The sequence below is a fragment of the Giraffa tippelskirchi genome, chromosome 2 (genome assembly GCF_054371585.1).
Source record: "Giraffa tippelskirchi isolate mGirTip1 chromosome 2, T2T-mGirTip1v1.2.pri, whole genome shotgun sequence".
Classification (NCBI taxonomy): Eukaryota; Metazoa; Chordata; class Mammalia; order Artiodactyla; family Giraffidae; genus Giraffa; species Giraffa tippelskirchi.
This window is the reverse complement of record NC_137276.1, coordinates 100946558-100961776: the sequence shown is the minus strand read 5'-3', so window position 1 is coordinate 100961776 and position 15219 is coordinate 100946558. Positions and strand designations below refer to the sequence as shown.

Here is a 15219-nt window from a genome sequence, read left to right as displayed (position 1 = left end):
AAAGGTCAGTTTTCATTCCAATCCCAAAGAAAGGCAATGCCAGAGAATGTACAAACTACCACACAATTGCACACATCTCACATGCTAGCAAAGTAATGCTCAAAATTCTCCAAGCCAGATTTCAAAAGTACATGAACCAAGAAATTTCAGATGTTCAAGCTGGATTTAGAAAAGGCAGAGGTACCAGACATCAAATTGCCAACATCCATTGATCATCAAAAAAGCAAGAAAGTTCCAGAAAAACATCCTCTTTTGCTTTATTGACTATGCCAAAGGTTTTGACTGTGTGAATCACAACAAACTGGAAAGTTCTTAAAGAGATGGGAACACCAGACCACCTGACCTGCCTCCTGGGAAATCTGCAGGCAGGTCAAGAAGCAGCAGTTAGAAACAGACATGGAACAACAGACTCGTTCCAAATCAGTAAACGAATATATCAAGGCTGTATATTGTCACCCTGCTTATTTAACTTATATGCAGAGTACATCATGTGAAATGCCAGGCTGGATGAAGCACAAGCTGTAATCAAGATAGCTGGGAGAAATATCAATAACCTCAGATATGCAGATGACACCACCCTTATGGCAGAAAGTGAAGAAGAACTGAAGAGGCTCTTGATGAAAGTGAAAAAGGAGAGTGAAAAAGTTGGCTTAAAGCTCAACATTCAGAAAACTAAGATCATGGCATCCAGTTCCATCACTTCATGGCAAATAGATGGTGAAACAAGGGAAACAGGGACAGACTATTTTTTTGGACTCCAAAATCACTGCAGATGGTGACTGCAGCCACGAAATTAAAAGATGCTTGCTCCTTGGAAGAAAAGCTACGACCAACCTAGACAGCATATTAAAAAACAAAGACATTACTTTATCAACAAAGGTCCATCTAGTCAAAGCTATGGTTTTTCTAGTAGTCATGTATGTATGTGAGAGTTGGATTATAAAGAAAGCTGAGCGCCAAAGAATTGATGCTTTTGAACTGTGGTGTTGGAGAAGACTCTTGAGAGTCCCTTGGACTGCGTAGAGATCCAACTAGTCAATCCTAAAAGAAATCAGTCCTGAATATTCATTGGAAGGACTGATGCTGAAGCTGAAACTCCAATACTTTGGCCACCTAATGCAAAGAACTGACTCAGTGGGAAAGACCCTGATGCTGGGAAAGATTGAAGGCAGAAGAAGAAGGGGACGACAGAGGATGAGATGGTTGAATGGCATCACCGACTGGATGGACATGAGTTTGAGCAAGCTCCGGAAGTTGGTGATGAACAGGAAGCCTGGCATGCTGTAGTCCGTGGGGTCACAAAGAGTCGGACATGGCTGAGCAACTGAACTGTACTGAACATTTAAGATTTACTCTCTTAGCAACTTTCAAATGTACAATAAGTACTATGGCCCACCAGCCTCGTCTGTCTGTGAGATTTTCCAGGAAAGAATACTGAGTGGGTCCCTTCTCCAGGGATTATGAACTATAGACACTATGCTATACATTATACCCAAAATTTATTTATTATACCTGGAATTTTTACTTCCTTCCCCCATTTCCCCTGTGCTATGTTCCCCACCTATAGTAACCACCAATGTGTTCTGTATTTCTATGAGTTTGATTTTTATTTTATTATAATTTATTTAGTTATTTATTTTTGGCTGTGCTGGGTCTGCATTGCTGTACAGGCTTTTCCCTAGTTTGTGGTGAGCAGGGGCTACTCTCTAGTTGCAATGCGTGGGCCTCAGTAGTTGCAGAGAGTGGGCTCAGTAATTATGGTTCCCAGGCTCTAGAGCATAGACTCAACAGTTGTAGCACACAGGCTTAGCTACATGTGGGATTTTCCTGGACCAGGGATCAAACCTGTGTCTCCTGCCTTGGCAGGCAGATTCTTTACCACTGAGCCACCAGGAAAACCCTGATTTTTATTTTAGATTCCACACAGAAGTGAGATGATACGGTACTGGTCTTTCTCTGTCTGACTTATTTCAGTTAGCATAATGCCCTCAAGGTCCATCCATGTTGTTGCAAATAGCAGCATTTACTTCTTTTTGCGGCTGAGTAATCTTGTGTGTGTGTGTGTGTGTGTGTGTGTGTGTGTGTGTGTGTGTGTAATACCTCACTTCCTTTATGCATTCATCCATCAGTAGACATTTAGGTTGTTTCCATGTCTTGCCTGTTGTACATAATGCTGCAGTGAACTTGGAGGTGCAAATATCTCTTCAAGATAGTGATTTTTGTTTCCTTCAGATATGTACTCAGAAGTGGAATGTCTAGATAATATATTAGTTCTATTTTAATATTTTGAGAAAACTCCATCCTATTTCCCATGTTGGCTATACCAGTTTACATTCCCACCAACAGTGCACAAAGATTCTTTTTTTTCCACATCCTCACAACACTTGTTATCTCTTATCCTTTTCATTATAGTCATTCTAATGGGTGTGAAGAGATACTTCGTTTGTTTTTTTATTGTGATTTTGATTTGCGTTTCTCTGATGATTAGTGATACTAAGTACCTTTTCACATACCTGTTGGCCATCTGAATGTCTTCTTTGGAAAAATGTCTATTCAGACCCTCCAAGCATTGTTTTTATTGGATTATTTGGAGTATTTTGCTAATTGAGTTGTATGAGTTCTTATATTTTGGATATTTAGGAGAGTTTCTTATTCTTCAGCAAAGATTTGTTGCGACTAAGGTACTAGACTAGATATGGGGAAATATCATTGATGCAGACACAGTCTCTGCACTCTGGCAGCTTAGAGTTCAGACAGTGGGCATTTGAAACAGGACACTGGGCGTTTCCACTTAGAGAGATGGGGGCTGGATCAGGGGTAGGAATGGTGGTTACAGGCACACAGGAGGGGCTTCTAGCAATGGCTTCAAGACCCAAGAGGAGTTCTAGTTGGAAAATGCTTGTCCCCAAATGAACGGAGTGACTAAGGCAGAGAAGCAAAAGCTGAAGATAAAAGGTGGTGTGGGTGCCAAGTGTTTCTGCTTTGGGGAAAATTTTTGTTTTTTAGCTATGGTCATCATATATCATTGCCTGTCTTCATAAAGCGTAGGACATTTTCCTGGATCAAAACTTTCTCAGTACCTAGGGTCTTGAGCAGCCAGGATCAGAGAAACTGTGTTTAAATCCTGACAGTGCTACAGGATGGCCATTTTGACTTCAGATGAATAACTTAACTGTTTATTACCATGGAGATGATTGGAGTTCTCATGTTTGTCATTCTTCCTTATTTCCTGCTACCAGGAGAGGAGTTTGGTGTGTGTATGTGCTCATGTGTGAGTACACGTATTTTTGATAGAAAGCTGTGATCTGTCAGCTTCAGAGTTGCAGCACGAAGTGAATTCATGCTAGCTGGAGGCCATAGGAGTGTCTGGGTCACCCAGGCCCATCTCATGTGGTTTTCTTGCTCATATGTGTTCTAGAGATTGTACTGTGAGCAATAATTCTCAGTGGAGTCATGGATCTGATCAGTGCAACTGTTGAATCAGTGATCCCCAGACATTTCTGGAACCCATCAGGTCATGGCCTCAGGTGTCTCTCAGAATTAAGCAGAACCCTCTGTGCTTTAAGTTGTGTGACCTGAAGCATGTCTCCAGCAGGACTTGATAGGAGGGAAAGTGGCTGCCTGAGAATGGAGTAGCAGCAAAGATACATACCCCCAAACTCCTTTTTGTCTTTATGGAAAAAAAAAATCTGCCTTTCATAAAGAAGCCCAACGTCACAGGCATGAGTACCTCTTCAGAGCAGTCACCCAGCTCACCCTAAAGTCAGTGATGCGTATTTATTTCTGAGCATGGACAGAAACCATGCTTATAGGAATGACAAGCTTTTTGATCTTTAAAACAAAAGGATTTTGTTTTTAGAAGAAGTCCAGAGGGTGGAGCACTAGAACACCAGGCCCACAGTGATGTGAAGAGAGCCCTGTGGGCTGGTGCGTCATAGTATGTGGCCCAGAATGAGGATTCCACTTCATTGGGCCTCAGCCTTCTCATTTGTCAGTGAAGAAGTTAGATACCAGGGAGCCCTAGCACCCCTTCCAATTAAAAGACAGTAGTCTTGAAATGAGAAGAGCCTGTTTCCTGGCAAGATGGTATGTTATTGCCCATGTAGAAAACAGATTTCATGATGGTCAAACTTGGTGTGCATGGATTCTCTTTTTTTGTTGTTGTTGAAACATCAGATGCAGAAGCTAAATTGCAAAATAAAGTTAATTGACTAACTTGTTAAAAACCTAAATGTTAATACAGAGCCCTGAAATGGAGCTAGAAGAAAACAAGTAAGAGGAAAGAAAAGTCAAAAAATCAGTAATAGAAAATCAACTCCCAAAAGATTTTGAATCATTGCTTTTGAATATGCAGAGCGGAATGGTGAGTGAACATGGTTGAGCGTGTGGACTCTGGAGCCAGGCTGCCAGGTTCAAATCACAGCTCACTATCCCAGGCTGTGTGGAAGGAGGCAGCTTCCTGTGCCTCTCTGTGCTGCTTTTCGTCGGCCACAATGGGGAGCTAATGATAGTACCTGCCTCATCAGGTTGTTATGAAGATTAAATGTGTCAGGAACAAGCTCAGCCCTTCAAATGGCACGTGGCATGCAGGAAGCACTCAGCACAGATTAGTCATTTCTCTCTTCGCCAATTCCCTCCTTGCCTTTACCAGATGCAAATATCATGCCCAATATGGGCTCTCAGCAGCCAACCAAATAAACAGAAGGAGGAAGACCTTTCCTTCCCTTGGGTCCTGGGACCATTGGGCACTGGAATTGCAGGTAGGGGGAGGCCTTCCTGCCACATCTGAGAACCCATCAATCTTTGGATCCCACACACTACACTTGTCCTTATTCTGGCATCCTTTAAAAATCAGTTCTAAACACATCAAGTAGGATTTAAAACACATCAAGTAGGATTTTAGTTATAGTCTTGCCTACATATTTGGAATTAGAGCCTGCAAAGTCTATTATGCAAATATATGTAAATTATATTCAAAGAGGCAGTAGCCCCAGATTGTGGGGAGGGGAGTGAGAAGGCCAGCACAAAGGGCCTGAAGTGGAAATTTGCATCTGTTCAGGGAGCCCTGGGTTGAAGGCCTTGAGCAGTAATTGTGATAGTGTAAGCCTTTTGCATTCAGTGCTTAACCTTTTGTGCCAAAGAGGAGAGGTGATTTCCATAGTGAAGTTGACAGTGGATGTTGAAGGAATCATTTGGGCATTGCGGTGTTGTAGCAGTTTTATGATACAAATGAAAAGTTGCTTTGAAATGATGGCTGTAATCCACGCCGTGTCCCAGCCAGCTGTGTTCTTGGACAAGTCACTTCACTCCTTCCATTGCCCCTTCTGTGAAATGAGGGGACTGGACTAAGTTGCTTTGAGTGCCCTGCTCACTGTGACAGCTAAATGTCATCCTCTAGGTGAAAACCCTGTGCACCCAGGATGGCAGTATCCATTTATTGTACCAAAGCTTTCAAGTCTGAAGAAAAAGGGGCCTTAACAGTACTGCTAGAGAGAAAATACCTTCAGGGGATGCTGGCAACTAGAAAGAGCTGCAGCAAGGGCACACATGTTTACTGCCACTGAAAGTCTTGCAGGAAGAAGAACTCCAGTCAGTTGTATACTTCCCACCTGGGAGGATTTTAGCCCCAGGGATGTTCATGGTGGGAAAGTCAAGGGAATTTCTTTCCCTGAATAATTTGAAGACCAGGGTGCATGAAGCCCTCTGCCTCTAGAGGCTGCAGAAGTTCCCCCTGGAGGCCAGGCTACCCCTCTCCTACCTCTGGCCTGTCCCTGGGGTCTCTGGGGGCCTCTCTGAAAACTCTGGGCTGCCCTTGACGATGCTGCTGGAAGGCAACAGTGTCCTTGTCCTTGGTCACGGGCCTCAGGTTGTACGGAGCACATCTGTGCTCCACCCTAGGAATCCTCTGGGCCTTTAATTTTAACTCCAGCTGTTGTGGCAGCCACCAGCTGGGTACAGGTGTGAGCAGACAGCCCCTGCCCAGAGCCTCTCTGACTCAATCAGGTGGGCCTCGTGGAAGAGTGAGGAGGTGGGTGAGCAGCACTGGTGGTGGGAAGGGGAGCTGCTGGCAAGAGGTGCTCAGCTCCTCAGAGACCCCAAGCAGATTTGAGTTGCACCCTGATCAGTTCATAACCTACCTTAGGATTGACTTACCCTGTTTCACTCATCTCAGGCCCCCACGGCTGTCCCCTAGGGCCACTTCCCAAAATAAACTCCCTGCACACAAGCCCCAGTCTCCACTTCTCATTTTTCAGGAATCTCTAAGGTATGACACGGATATCAGTCTGTTGGGTCTGCCACACAGTGTACCACAGGCTGGGGGGTTAAACCACAGAAAGTTATCACCTCACAGTTTTGGAGGCTGGAACCCCAAGATCTAGATGCCAGCAGGGTTGGAGTACTCTGACTCCTTTCTTCTCGGCTTGTGGGCAGCTGGCCTATCACTGACTGTCTGTGTGCGGGCATTCTTTGCATCTGTATCCTGGGCTCCTTTTCTTATTAGGACACCATTCAGATTGGGTTAGGACCCACCCCATCAGCTTCATTTTGCCTTAATCAGCTCTTCAAAGGCCCTAACACACAGTTCCATCCTGAGGTGATAGGGTTAGGGTGGCAACATATGGCTTTGAGGGGAATGTGTTCAACACATATTGAACCAGGGTGCTCGTGAGCCAACAGAGGCTTATTAGGGAATGCCCCTTAAAACCTCAGCAGTCACGGCCACCAGCTCTAGGAATAGATTGTCCCTGTGGTGCTCAACTGCCAGAGAGGGGCTGCTGTAAGCTGCAACTTCCTGTTCTCTTCTCCTGCCTCATATGTGCTGGGCGACCAGGATCCGTGTGCATTTTGGATACGCCTGGGTGTCATATACTTCTCTACTGAGGGGCTTTGAACACATTACTTAATCTCCCTCAGCCTCAACTTCCTGCCCCATCAGGTGGTTAAATCAAGGCTTAAATCAAGCATGAAAGACGGGGCCAGAGTGATGCTCAGTAGCCAGATTTTAGGATTGACCCAGATAAGGAGAAAACACTGTTGGTGTATGGGCTAAACTATGAGTGAAAGTATCGAGAAATTCTGTTCTTTAGGGAGAATTGTTGGTCCTGGAGATGTGAGTGCAATAGTCTCTACTCCATCTGCCGTCCCTCAGCCTAACCCACAAAGTTAGACGTGCAGGGTGGGAACACTGACCCACCCCACCCCCTCCCCTAAGTTGGAGGAGGCCTCAGTGGTGACCCAGAACCTTGCTTTAAAGCCATGTTAGGAGGTCTCCTCCCCCTCTCTGTTTCCAGAAACTCACCAGAGCCCCTGTCTTCCCCTGTCAGCTTTGCTGACCACCCCAGGTTCCCCAGAATCACCACCAGGGCCCCTGCTTTGACCATTCACCCTGCTGGAATTTGTGGGGGAGGGAGGCCCCGAGAAGGTGACCAGTCAGAGGCCATCTCTACCTGGGCTGGTCTGGGCGGCTGGCAGTGCTGAAGGAAGGGCATGAGCGTGACTGAGCAGGAGGCTCCTGTGAACATGGGAGGTCTCAGGTCAGAATCAGACCGTAGAGGTCTGTGAAGCCCTCCTCGGTGGTAGGAAGCAGCTCTTCCTAGCCCGTGTGTTGTATGGGGTAGCCAGTCTTCACATTTATAATCCGAATAGATCCTACATATCACATTGACCTGAAGTATTATTTTTAAAGATGGGCACATGCTGTTGTGATTAATAAAATCCACATATCTTTAGAAGAGTTTTTAAATGTATAGGTTTTTGTCCTTGTGCACTTTTCTCAGTGAACAAAAGCACACACACTTACCACCATGCAAAGTCCATGGTTTTCTGTCCATGCTCAGAAGGGCTCCTCCTGCTCTGGAAGCCCAGGCACCACCAGTGGTTTTCCAGAGTTCAGCCTATGAGCACATAGGACAAGCAGTTAACAGAACAACCATACCACCAGCTGGTGTTTATGGACTGCACCTTCTCCTGCAGGCTCTGTGCTAAGTGTTTTATAGGCACCAGATCTGGTCACCCTCTGAATCCTGTCCCCTTCTGCCTGTTGGTCACCAATGGCACCGTGATGTCTCTGCCTTGTTTTAAGATTGTTTGTGGATTTATATGACCTCACCCAGGCCCTGTTCATTTTTGTGTCTCCAGGGTCAAGGAGCGGATAGACCTTCCTTAACTCTTTGGCGGGTGGGCCTGAACAAGCAGAGGTCTGTCGTTTGTACCTGTGTCTAGTTCATAAATGGAGGAGTCTGAAAAGGCGTGGGTGCTGGTCAACTCTGCCCACCCAAGCCCCGCTCAGTGACTCAGGGCGGCTCACACAGAGCTGCTGGCTTCCTTGTGGTCACACTTTGGACCACTCCCTGGTGCAGAAGGCCAGCAGGCACTCAGGGGCCACAGGGCTTCCTCCACGCCCCTCCCCCAGCCTGTCTGAGCATCTGCCCTTGGGCAGAGGGCAGAGGCATTTCAGAGGCACTTGGGAAAGGACAGGCCTTGCTGGTTTAGCTGTCTCTGGTTCCCCTGTGGTTGGCTTCTCTCTGGGAGGGGTGCTGGGTAGAACCAACCTGATAGATACCCTCGGTCCCCATGGTCCTGTGTGCAATGAGTGGGGACCTCGGGGATCCTCTCACTGTTTCCCTTGAGTTCCCAGGGGTCTCAGGTTCATGGGTAAGGAAGGCACATGAGCTGAGCTACTCCCGGGCATTTCACCTCTGCTCTCTTCTCCCTCTCAAGGCTTCCTCCTGACCTTGGCGCCAACTGAAGCACTGGTATTTGCTGCCCAGGAACCATCTCCCAGGGAACCTCTTCAAGTCTCCCCCTCAGGCACCATCCCAGGCACCATGGTGACAGCATCCCTCAGTTCTACCAGACACTCCTCCATGGTGGCCACCCCTGCCTCCGTGGTGACACCGACCCCTCATCCTGATGGACCCTCCTCACAGGCCACAGCTCCCATGGCAACGACAACACCCCATCTCGATGGACACCCTCCTACAAACACCATCTCCACCTTCATGGCGACGCCATCCACCCCCCACTCTGAAGGCCCCCTGTCCACAGGGCCACTTCCTGCTGCCATGGCAACCACATCCTCCCATCCAGAGGCCCGCTCCCCGGGTGAGACTGCGCCCACCATCCTGCTGACAAAGCCAGGGGAAGCCACCAGCCGTCTCCCCACAGCCCCCTCCAGGGCTACCACACGCAGGCCCCCCAGGCCCCCTGGCTCTTCCCGAAAGGGAGCCGGCAGTTCACCACGCCCTGTGCCCGCTGCACCCAGTGGTCATGCCGGGAGGAAGGAAAGCCAGCGGGGAAGAAACCAGAGCTCCACACATCTGGGGCAGAAGCGGCCCCTGGGGAAAATCTTCCAGATTTACAAAGGCAACTTCACAGGGTCTGTGGAGCCTGACCCCTCCACCTTCACCCCCAGGAACCCGCTCTGGGGTTACTCCTTCTCGCCACAGCCCCAGACAGTGGCCGCAACCTTGGTGCCCAGCAGGACCTCGTGGGTACCACCCACCACCCCCCTAGTGCCTGTGGAGGACAAGCCCAGCCTTAGCAGGGCAGACCAGGGGGCTGGTTCCACCTTCACCAGCCAAGGAGGGGAGCCAGATGCCACAGCAGCCTCAGGCACCCCTGCCAGTCCACAGCGTGCTCCAGTGCCTTCTCAGCGCCCCCATGGTGACCCGCAGGACGGCTCCAGCCACAGTGACTCCTGGCTGACTGTCACCCCCGGCAGCAGCAGACCTCCATCTACCAACTCTGGGGTCTTCACAGCCACCACGGGGCCCATCCAGGCTGCCTTTGATGCCAGTGTCTCAGTCCCTTCCGAGGGGCTTCCTCAGGGAACATCCTCAGCCCCGCAGGCCCCAGCCCACCCAACAGGGGCTTCAGAAAGCACTGTTTCCCAAGCCGAGGAGAAAGCTGTGGCCACCCTCACACCCACCATGATGGGCAGGGTGCCCAGTCCCCTCTCCACAGTGGTGTCCACGGCCACAGGAAACTTCCTCAACCGTCTGGTCCCCGCCGGGACCTGGAAGCCTGGAACAGCGGGGAACATTTCCCATGTGGCCGAAGGGGACAAACCCCAGCACAGAGCCACCATCTGCCTGAGCAAGATGGACATCGCCTGGGTGATCCTCGCCATCAGCGTGCCCATCTCCTCCTGCTGTAAGTGCCTCACACGCTCCCTTCTCCCCTCGCCTGCCACCACGGCAGCGTGCACATCCCCACAATTCCTTTGCCCCACACTTGGGCAGTCCCCACCACGTGGGCTGCAGAGTTCCCAGAACCCCAGGAGAGAAGGCAGCGGAACAAGAATCACAGCTTATCCCACTCCTGGTCCCTAGCTCATCAGGCCATGGCTCAGATGCCCACTGATCATAAAGGCACAACTCCTAGGAGCTGGGAGTCAAGTCCAACTCTGCATTTTGCAGGAAGAAACACCAAGCTAGGGAGGGGACACAGGACCCCAGAGCTCATGAGAGGCAGAGTTAGAATGTGAGCTCAGAGCACCCATCTTCCAGCCCAGGGCCCATGTCATGACACTCCCCTGCCTGCTCTCTTCTCTCGCCACATGACACCAACACCCCGCAAGGTGAGAGCTGGTGCTTCCAAACCGACAGCCTCCAAGTAGCAGAGCCCTTGGAGCCTTCCTCCCCACCTCTCTTCCATCACCCTTACTGCTGTTCTCTTCTCCTCCTCCTGTCTTCCCTCAAGAAAGAAGAAAAGATGAAGTTTTGATTTTGCAGGAAGTTCTATTAGCCTTGACAAAAACAGTTCTTATAACAAATTGAGGCTTACAAGTTACATGTGAATTTAGCTATTTTGTGGCTCCCCTCCCCATTTTGCTTGTCCATGAGTGGTGTGAAGTGGTGCTTTGTGGACCTTGTCATTGCCTTTGCTCCCACTGGGTACATGGGGAAGGGCTCCCCTTAGACCACAACAACAGCGGGCCACCAGCGCCCCCTTGCTGCCACCATCACTCCCACCATCACTCCTGTATTGAAAACTCTAAGGGCTTCTTCCTCCCTGAAAAAAGTATAGTGAAGGTGTTAGTTGCCCAGTCATGTCTGACTCTTTGCAACCTGCTGGACTGTAGCTCACCAGGCTCCTCTGTCCAAGGAATTCTCCAGGCAAGAATAGTGGAGTGGGTAGCCATTTCCTTTCTCCAGGGATCTTCCCAACCTGGGATTGAACCCAGGTCTCCTGCATTGCAGGCAGATTCTTTACTGTCTGAGCCACTGGGGAAGCCTTCTTCCTCCCTGACGTCTCCACAAAGAACCTGATGCAATCACTCGGGACCCAGGGCTGCCTTCATGTCTCCCCCATGCACCTGATCTCAATTCTTAAGCGTTCTTCTGATGGCCTCGCAGGAATCCTTACTGTGCCTGCCTTTCCCCCAGCCCCAACCCACACACAGACATCATCCAGGTGCCCCCTCAGTCCTTTCAAAGGGGAGAAACCCCTGTGCGCCCCACTTATCAGCCCCTTCTCCTGTGGCTGTTTCCAGCTCTCCCGGGGGGCCTTGTAATTTCCCTGTTGTAAGTTCCACTCTTTGGTTCTAACCTCTGCCCTCTGAAAACACACAAAACAAGTCCATCCACCAACCCCTGAGATACATGAAACCACTCTCAAGGGCAGGCTCTTCTTTTCCAAGCTGTCGTCCTTGTCTCTTTGAGTCTCTTCACAGGGCCACCTGGCCCTGCTCCTGCCCCTATCTACCCCTCCAATGGCCTCAGTTCATGCCTGCTCCCAGAGGAAGCATGGCATTGCCCATGCCCGGCTGAGGCAGAGGAGAGTGCTTGGCAGTTCCTCTGTTTGGACACTTTAGTCACATTCAGGCAACCTGCTCTGGCATCAGGTCCTCACGTCACACCATGGGCTCAGCCTGATCTCAAGGGGAACGAAGCCCCAGCAACTTTCTCAAAGGAGGCTATGCAGCCAGGTCTCCCAGCCTATCTTCATGTTATATGGGTCAATCGAACATCAGCACAGGAGGTGTGTGCTTTTAACATTAACCTGATGTCTGCTTGGCATTGTATTCTGACAAAATCCTTTTTAATCTGGAGTCTGGATTTCTTCCAGGAGCTGCCTCTCGCAGCTCCCTGTCTCCTTCTAGTTGATAAGCAAAGCAAATTTTCCATGTTGGGGAAAGTCCAGTCTGCTCAAGGACCCAGTGCGGGAAAAGTGAAAATGTTTACAGGTTGCATATTTCATTCTTTCCTTAAGCAGATTTATTGTCACTCATGGGTGCACACAGATATTCTTAAAGCTGGGATTGCCCACTTCTAAACCAGAAGAATGATAATGAGAAAATATAGCACTATTAGCCAATAAATTATTAATAATGGTCATATTTGAGAAGTAACCACATTAGAGACAGCTTTCTAATTTTCCATTCTTTCCATAGTTTACAAAGGGAATTCCTACTATTTTTAATCATTCATCCTTAAAACAGACTAGCTAGAGCAATAAAATAAAAAGACAAAGCAGATACACCATACAGGTAGGGAGTACATCACCAAGTGAAATGACTAGACCAGGGTCCCAATCACACCTGAGTCAGCCTAGACCTGGTGACAAGATCCATTTGACTCAACAGCATCTCTCAAGTGCTCACTGTGTGCCAAGCACTGTTTCAAGCACAAGGGACCCAGAAGTGTGTGACACAGCTTCCCCCCACCCAGCTGCCAGAGCCCTTTCCCTACCTGCACCCCCACAGGCCACACCCACCTGGGTTTGCAGGTCTAAAAAGATGCTCCAGCCCTTCTGCTATATATGAATTTGAAATTAGATCAAATTTTACTGCAAAGCAGAAAACCCATGGGCTGCCTAAACCATGCACAATAACATCAGCCAAGACAGAAGCGAGGACAAGCCTGGAACTGCACCATGAGAATGCTTCTGGCCTTCAGCCCTGGGCGAAAGCATATTTCTTCAGAAAGGAAGATTTCCCCTGGGACCCACAGTCCCTGCTTCCTTTGGTGTCTGTCTTGCATTTCCACCATCCTCAGGCCAAGCCTTCACTCAGCAGGGTTCCAGCCTGGCTGCCTCCACATACATACAGCTCCCTGTCCTGTGGGACCATCGGTAACCCTGTGAAGGTCCTGGGGAGAGGGTCACTGAGAAAGAAGATGAGTGTCCAGCTTTAAAACGCTGTGCTGTTTGAAAGCTCATAGCCTGGCCAGGTCTAGGGGCCCCACAGTCAGACCTTCTCACCATCTACATTTATCCTAAAGCACACTCTCCAGCCCTCAAAGAAGAGTTTCCTCTTTGGCTAGTTTGCCAGATAGTTTAGGCAATCTGCATTGGTAGCAAAGTACATGCATAGATTTTCTCATCTGGCTCTTCTGAGTAGTCTGGGCCCTGGTCCTGCTTTTTTGGGGCTTCTGGGCAGGCCGGCAAGTCCCCAGTTTCTGGTGGAAGCAGAGGGTGATTGTAGCAAGTCTCAGGTCTGCTCAAGAGGGGCTGTTACCACTGCCCTTCAGATCATGAGCCCTTTCTAGCAGCTGGAAGGATGTATGTTGTGCCAGGTCTGAGAAATGCTTTTTCTCCTGAGCCACACTGGAAACAGCCACACTCAGTTTCAGATGTGCTGAGAACTGAAACTGATTGGATCCAGGCCACATTTGGTTGAGGTCTGGAGCTGGGTGGCTCCTGAGATGGTCTCTGCTGCCACCATCAGGACGCACAGCCCACCACCTCCTGCTGGAAGCCTCTGGGCCTGAAGTGGTCCCTGCTCTTGGCTGCTAGTGCTCTGGGTTTCCATCAGGAGGTCGGTTGTGTGGCTCCGTCACTCTCTCTGGCCTGGCCTGCAGATACCACATTCATTGTTGAGAATGTCTTCATCCAGCCTCCCTGGAAGAGATGGGAGTTCCATGGGGTGAAAGCAGGAAACAAGGCCAGTTACAGATATCTTTCATCAATCCAAGCTGAGCCATCCAAAGCAGAGCAACCTCTCACTGACCCAGGATTCGTGAGAGTTCACATGCACGTTACCCAGGACAGGCTGGCCTCCTTCCAGACATACAGAAATGCCAGTGGAGCAGCAGAGAGAACGCATCCTTGGGCCAGGTGGCTCGTGGCTATATTACCAGTTGTTCTGTGAATGTTATTCAAATCCAAATGTGCCTGTGTACCTTTACTCACAGACCCCAGTGACTTTGTAGTTATTATATTTAAAAACAGAAAGAAAGAAACCTGGGTCAGAAGTACTCTTTTCACCCCAAAGAATAAATTAGGATGGGAAGTTAGCGTGACCAGGTTTGTCTCCTTGGGGTTTATGAACCAGCTGAAGAAGGTGGGGCAGCCTTTGAACAAGGCAGGCTTACCTGGGGGTGTTCCCGAGGCTGGACTAGAGTGTCCTGGCCGTATTCACAGCACTTCCCTGTGCTTCCCAACCAGCGCCCCCCGCAGGAACCTTCTGGAGCTTCCTCAGGCACATCTCCATCCACCAGGGCACAAAGTCAATGAGCCCCCAAACCTGCTTTCCCCAGGCCCATGACCCGGTCCAGCCCGGCCTCCTTCCGCAGCCTGAGGCCTCCCTTGACCTCCCCCAACCTCCAGAGTGAGGAAATGATTGTCGCAGATGGGCTGGCACCGCTGGACTAATCCTTTCCTCCAGGGTTTCTGGTTTCTAATCTACCTAACGAGGGGCCAAACTGAGACGTCAGAGCTCCCTGCCCTCTCTCAGTTGCCTAACTTTAAACTCGTGTGAATAGCTTGAGAGGGAGCCTGCTGTAACAGGAAGCCTAGACTTGGGAACCAGACACACCTGGATGTAAACCCAGCTCTCCCACTAGTTTCCCCGGGGACTTGGACAGGTTAACCCTTGGGCCACTGTTTTCTTACCTGCAAAAATAGGACTAATGTCCACTGTGTTAGTTCAAGGCCTTCGGGAGGCAGATACCAAAACAGAATTAGGCCTGCAAGAGATTTATCGGGGAAACACCTGTGAAGTATTGATATAAAGGAAGGAGAAGGAGGTGGAGGGCTGGGAAGGAAAAGGCTGGGGTGGCCGTCCTGAGGAAGCTTCCGCTAGGTGAGGGGAGTCCTCAGACCATTAGAGGAGTTTCCTGTCCTGCGGGAACAGACCTGCTCCATCAGTAATGGCTGGGAGCAGCCTGAGAAGGGTGGCCTCCGCACACCCGTGGTGGTGGGTCAAGGGAGCGGGGGCGGGGGCGGCCCCTTGGCTGTCTCCGTGCAGCAGGAGAGCTGCTTAGGCGCTCTCGG

At 49.6% G+C, this 15219-nt stretch overlaps 1 protein-coding gene across 8 annotated transcripts in view; it reads left to right on the top strand.

The window, feature by feature from the left end:
- Window positions 1-15219, top strand: part of TMEM108 (transmembrane protein 108) — a 417720-nt gene that overhangs the window by 393382 nt on the left and 9119 nt on the right. For all 8 annotated transcript variants that reach the window (XM_081569819.1, XM_081569824.1, XM_081569820.1 and 5 more), the window contains one exon: window positions 8722-10155. In XM_081569819.1, coding sequence (XP_081425945.1) covers window positions 8722-10155 — 1434 coding nt within the window. The remainder of the gene's footprint in view (window positions 1-8721; window positions 10156-15219) is intronic.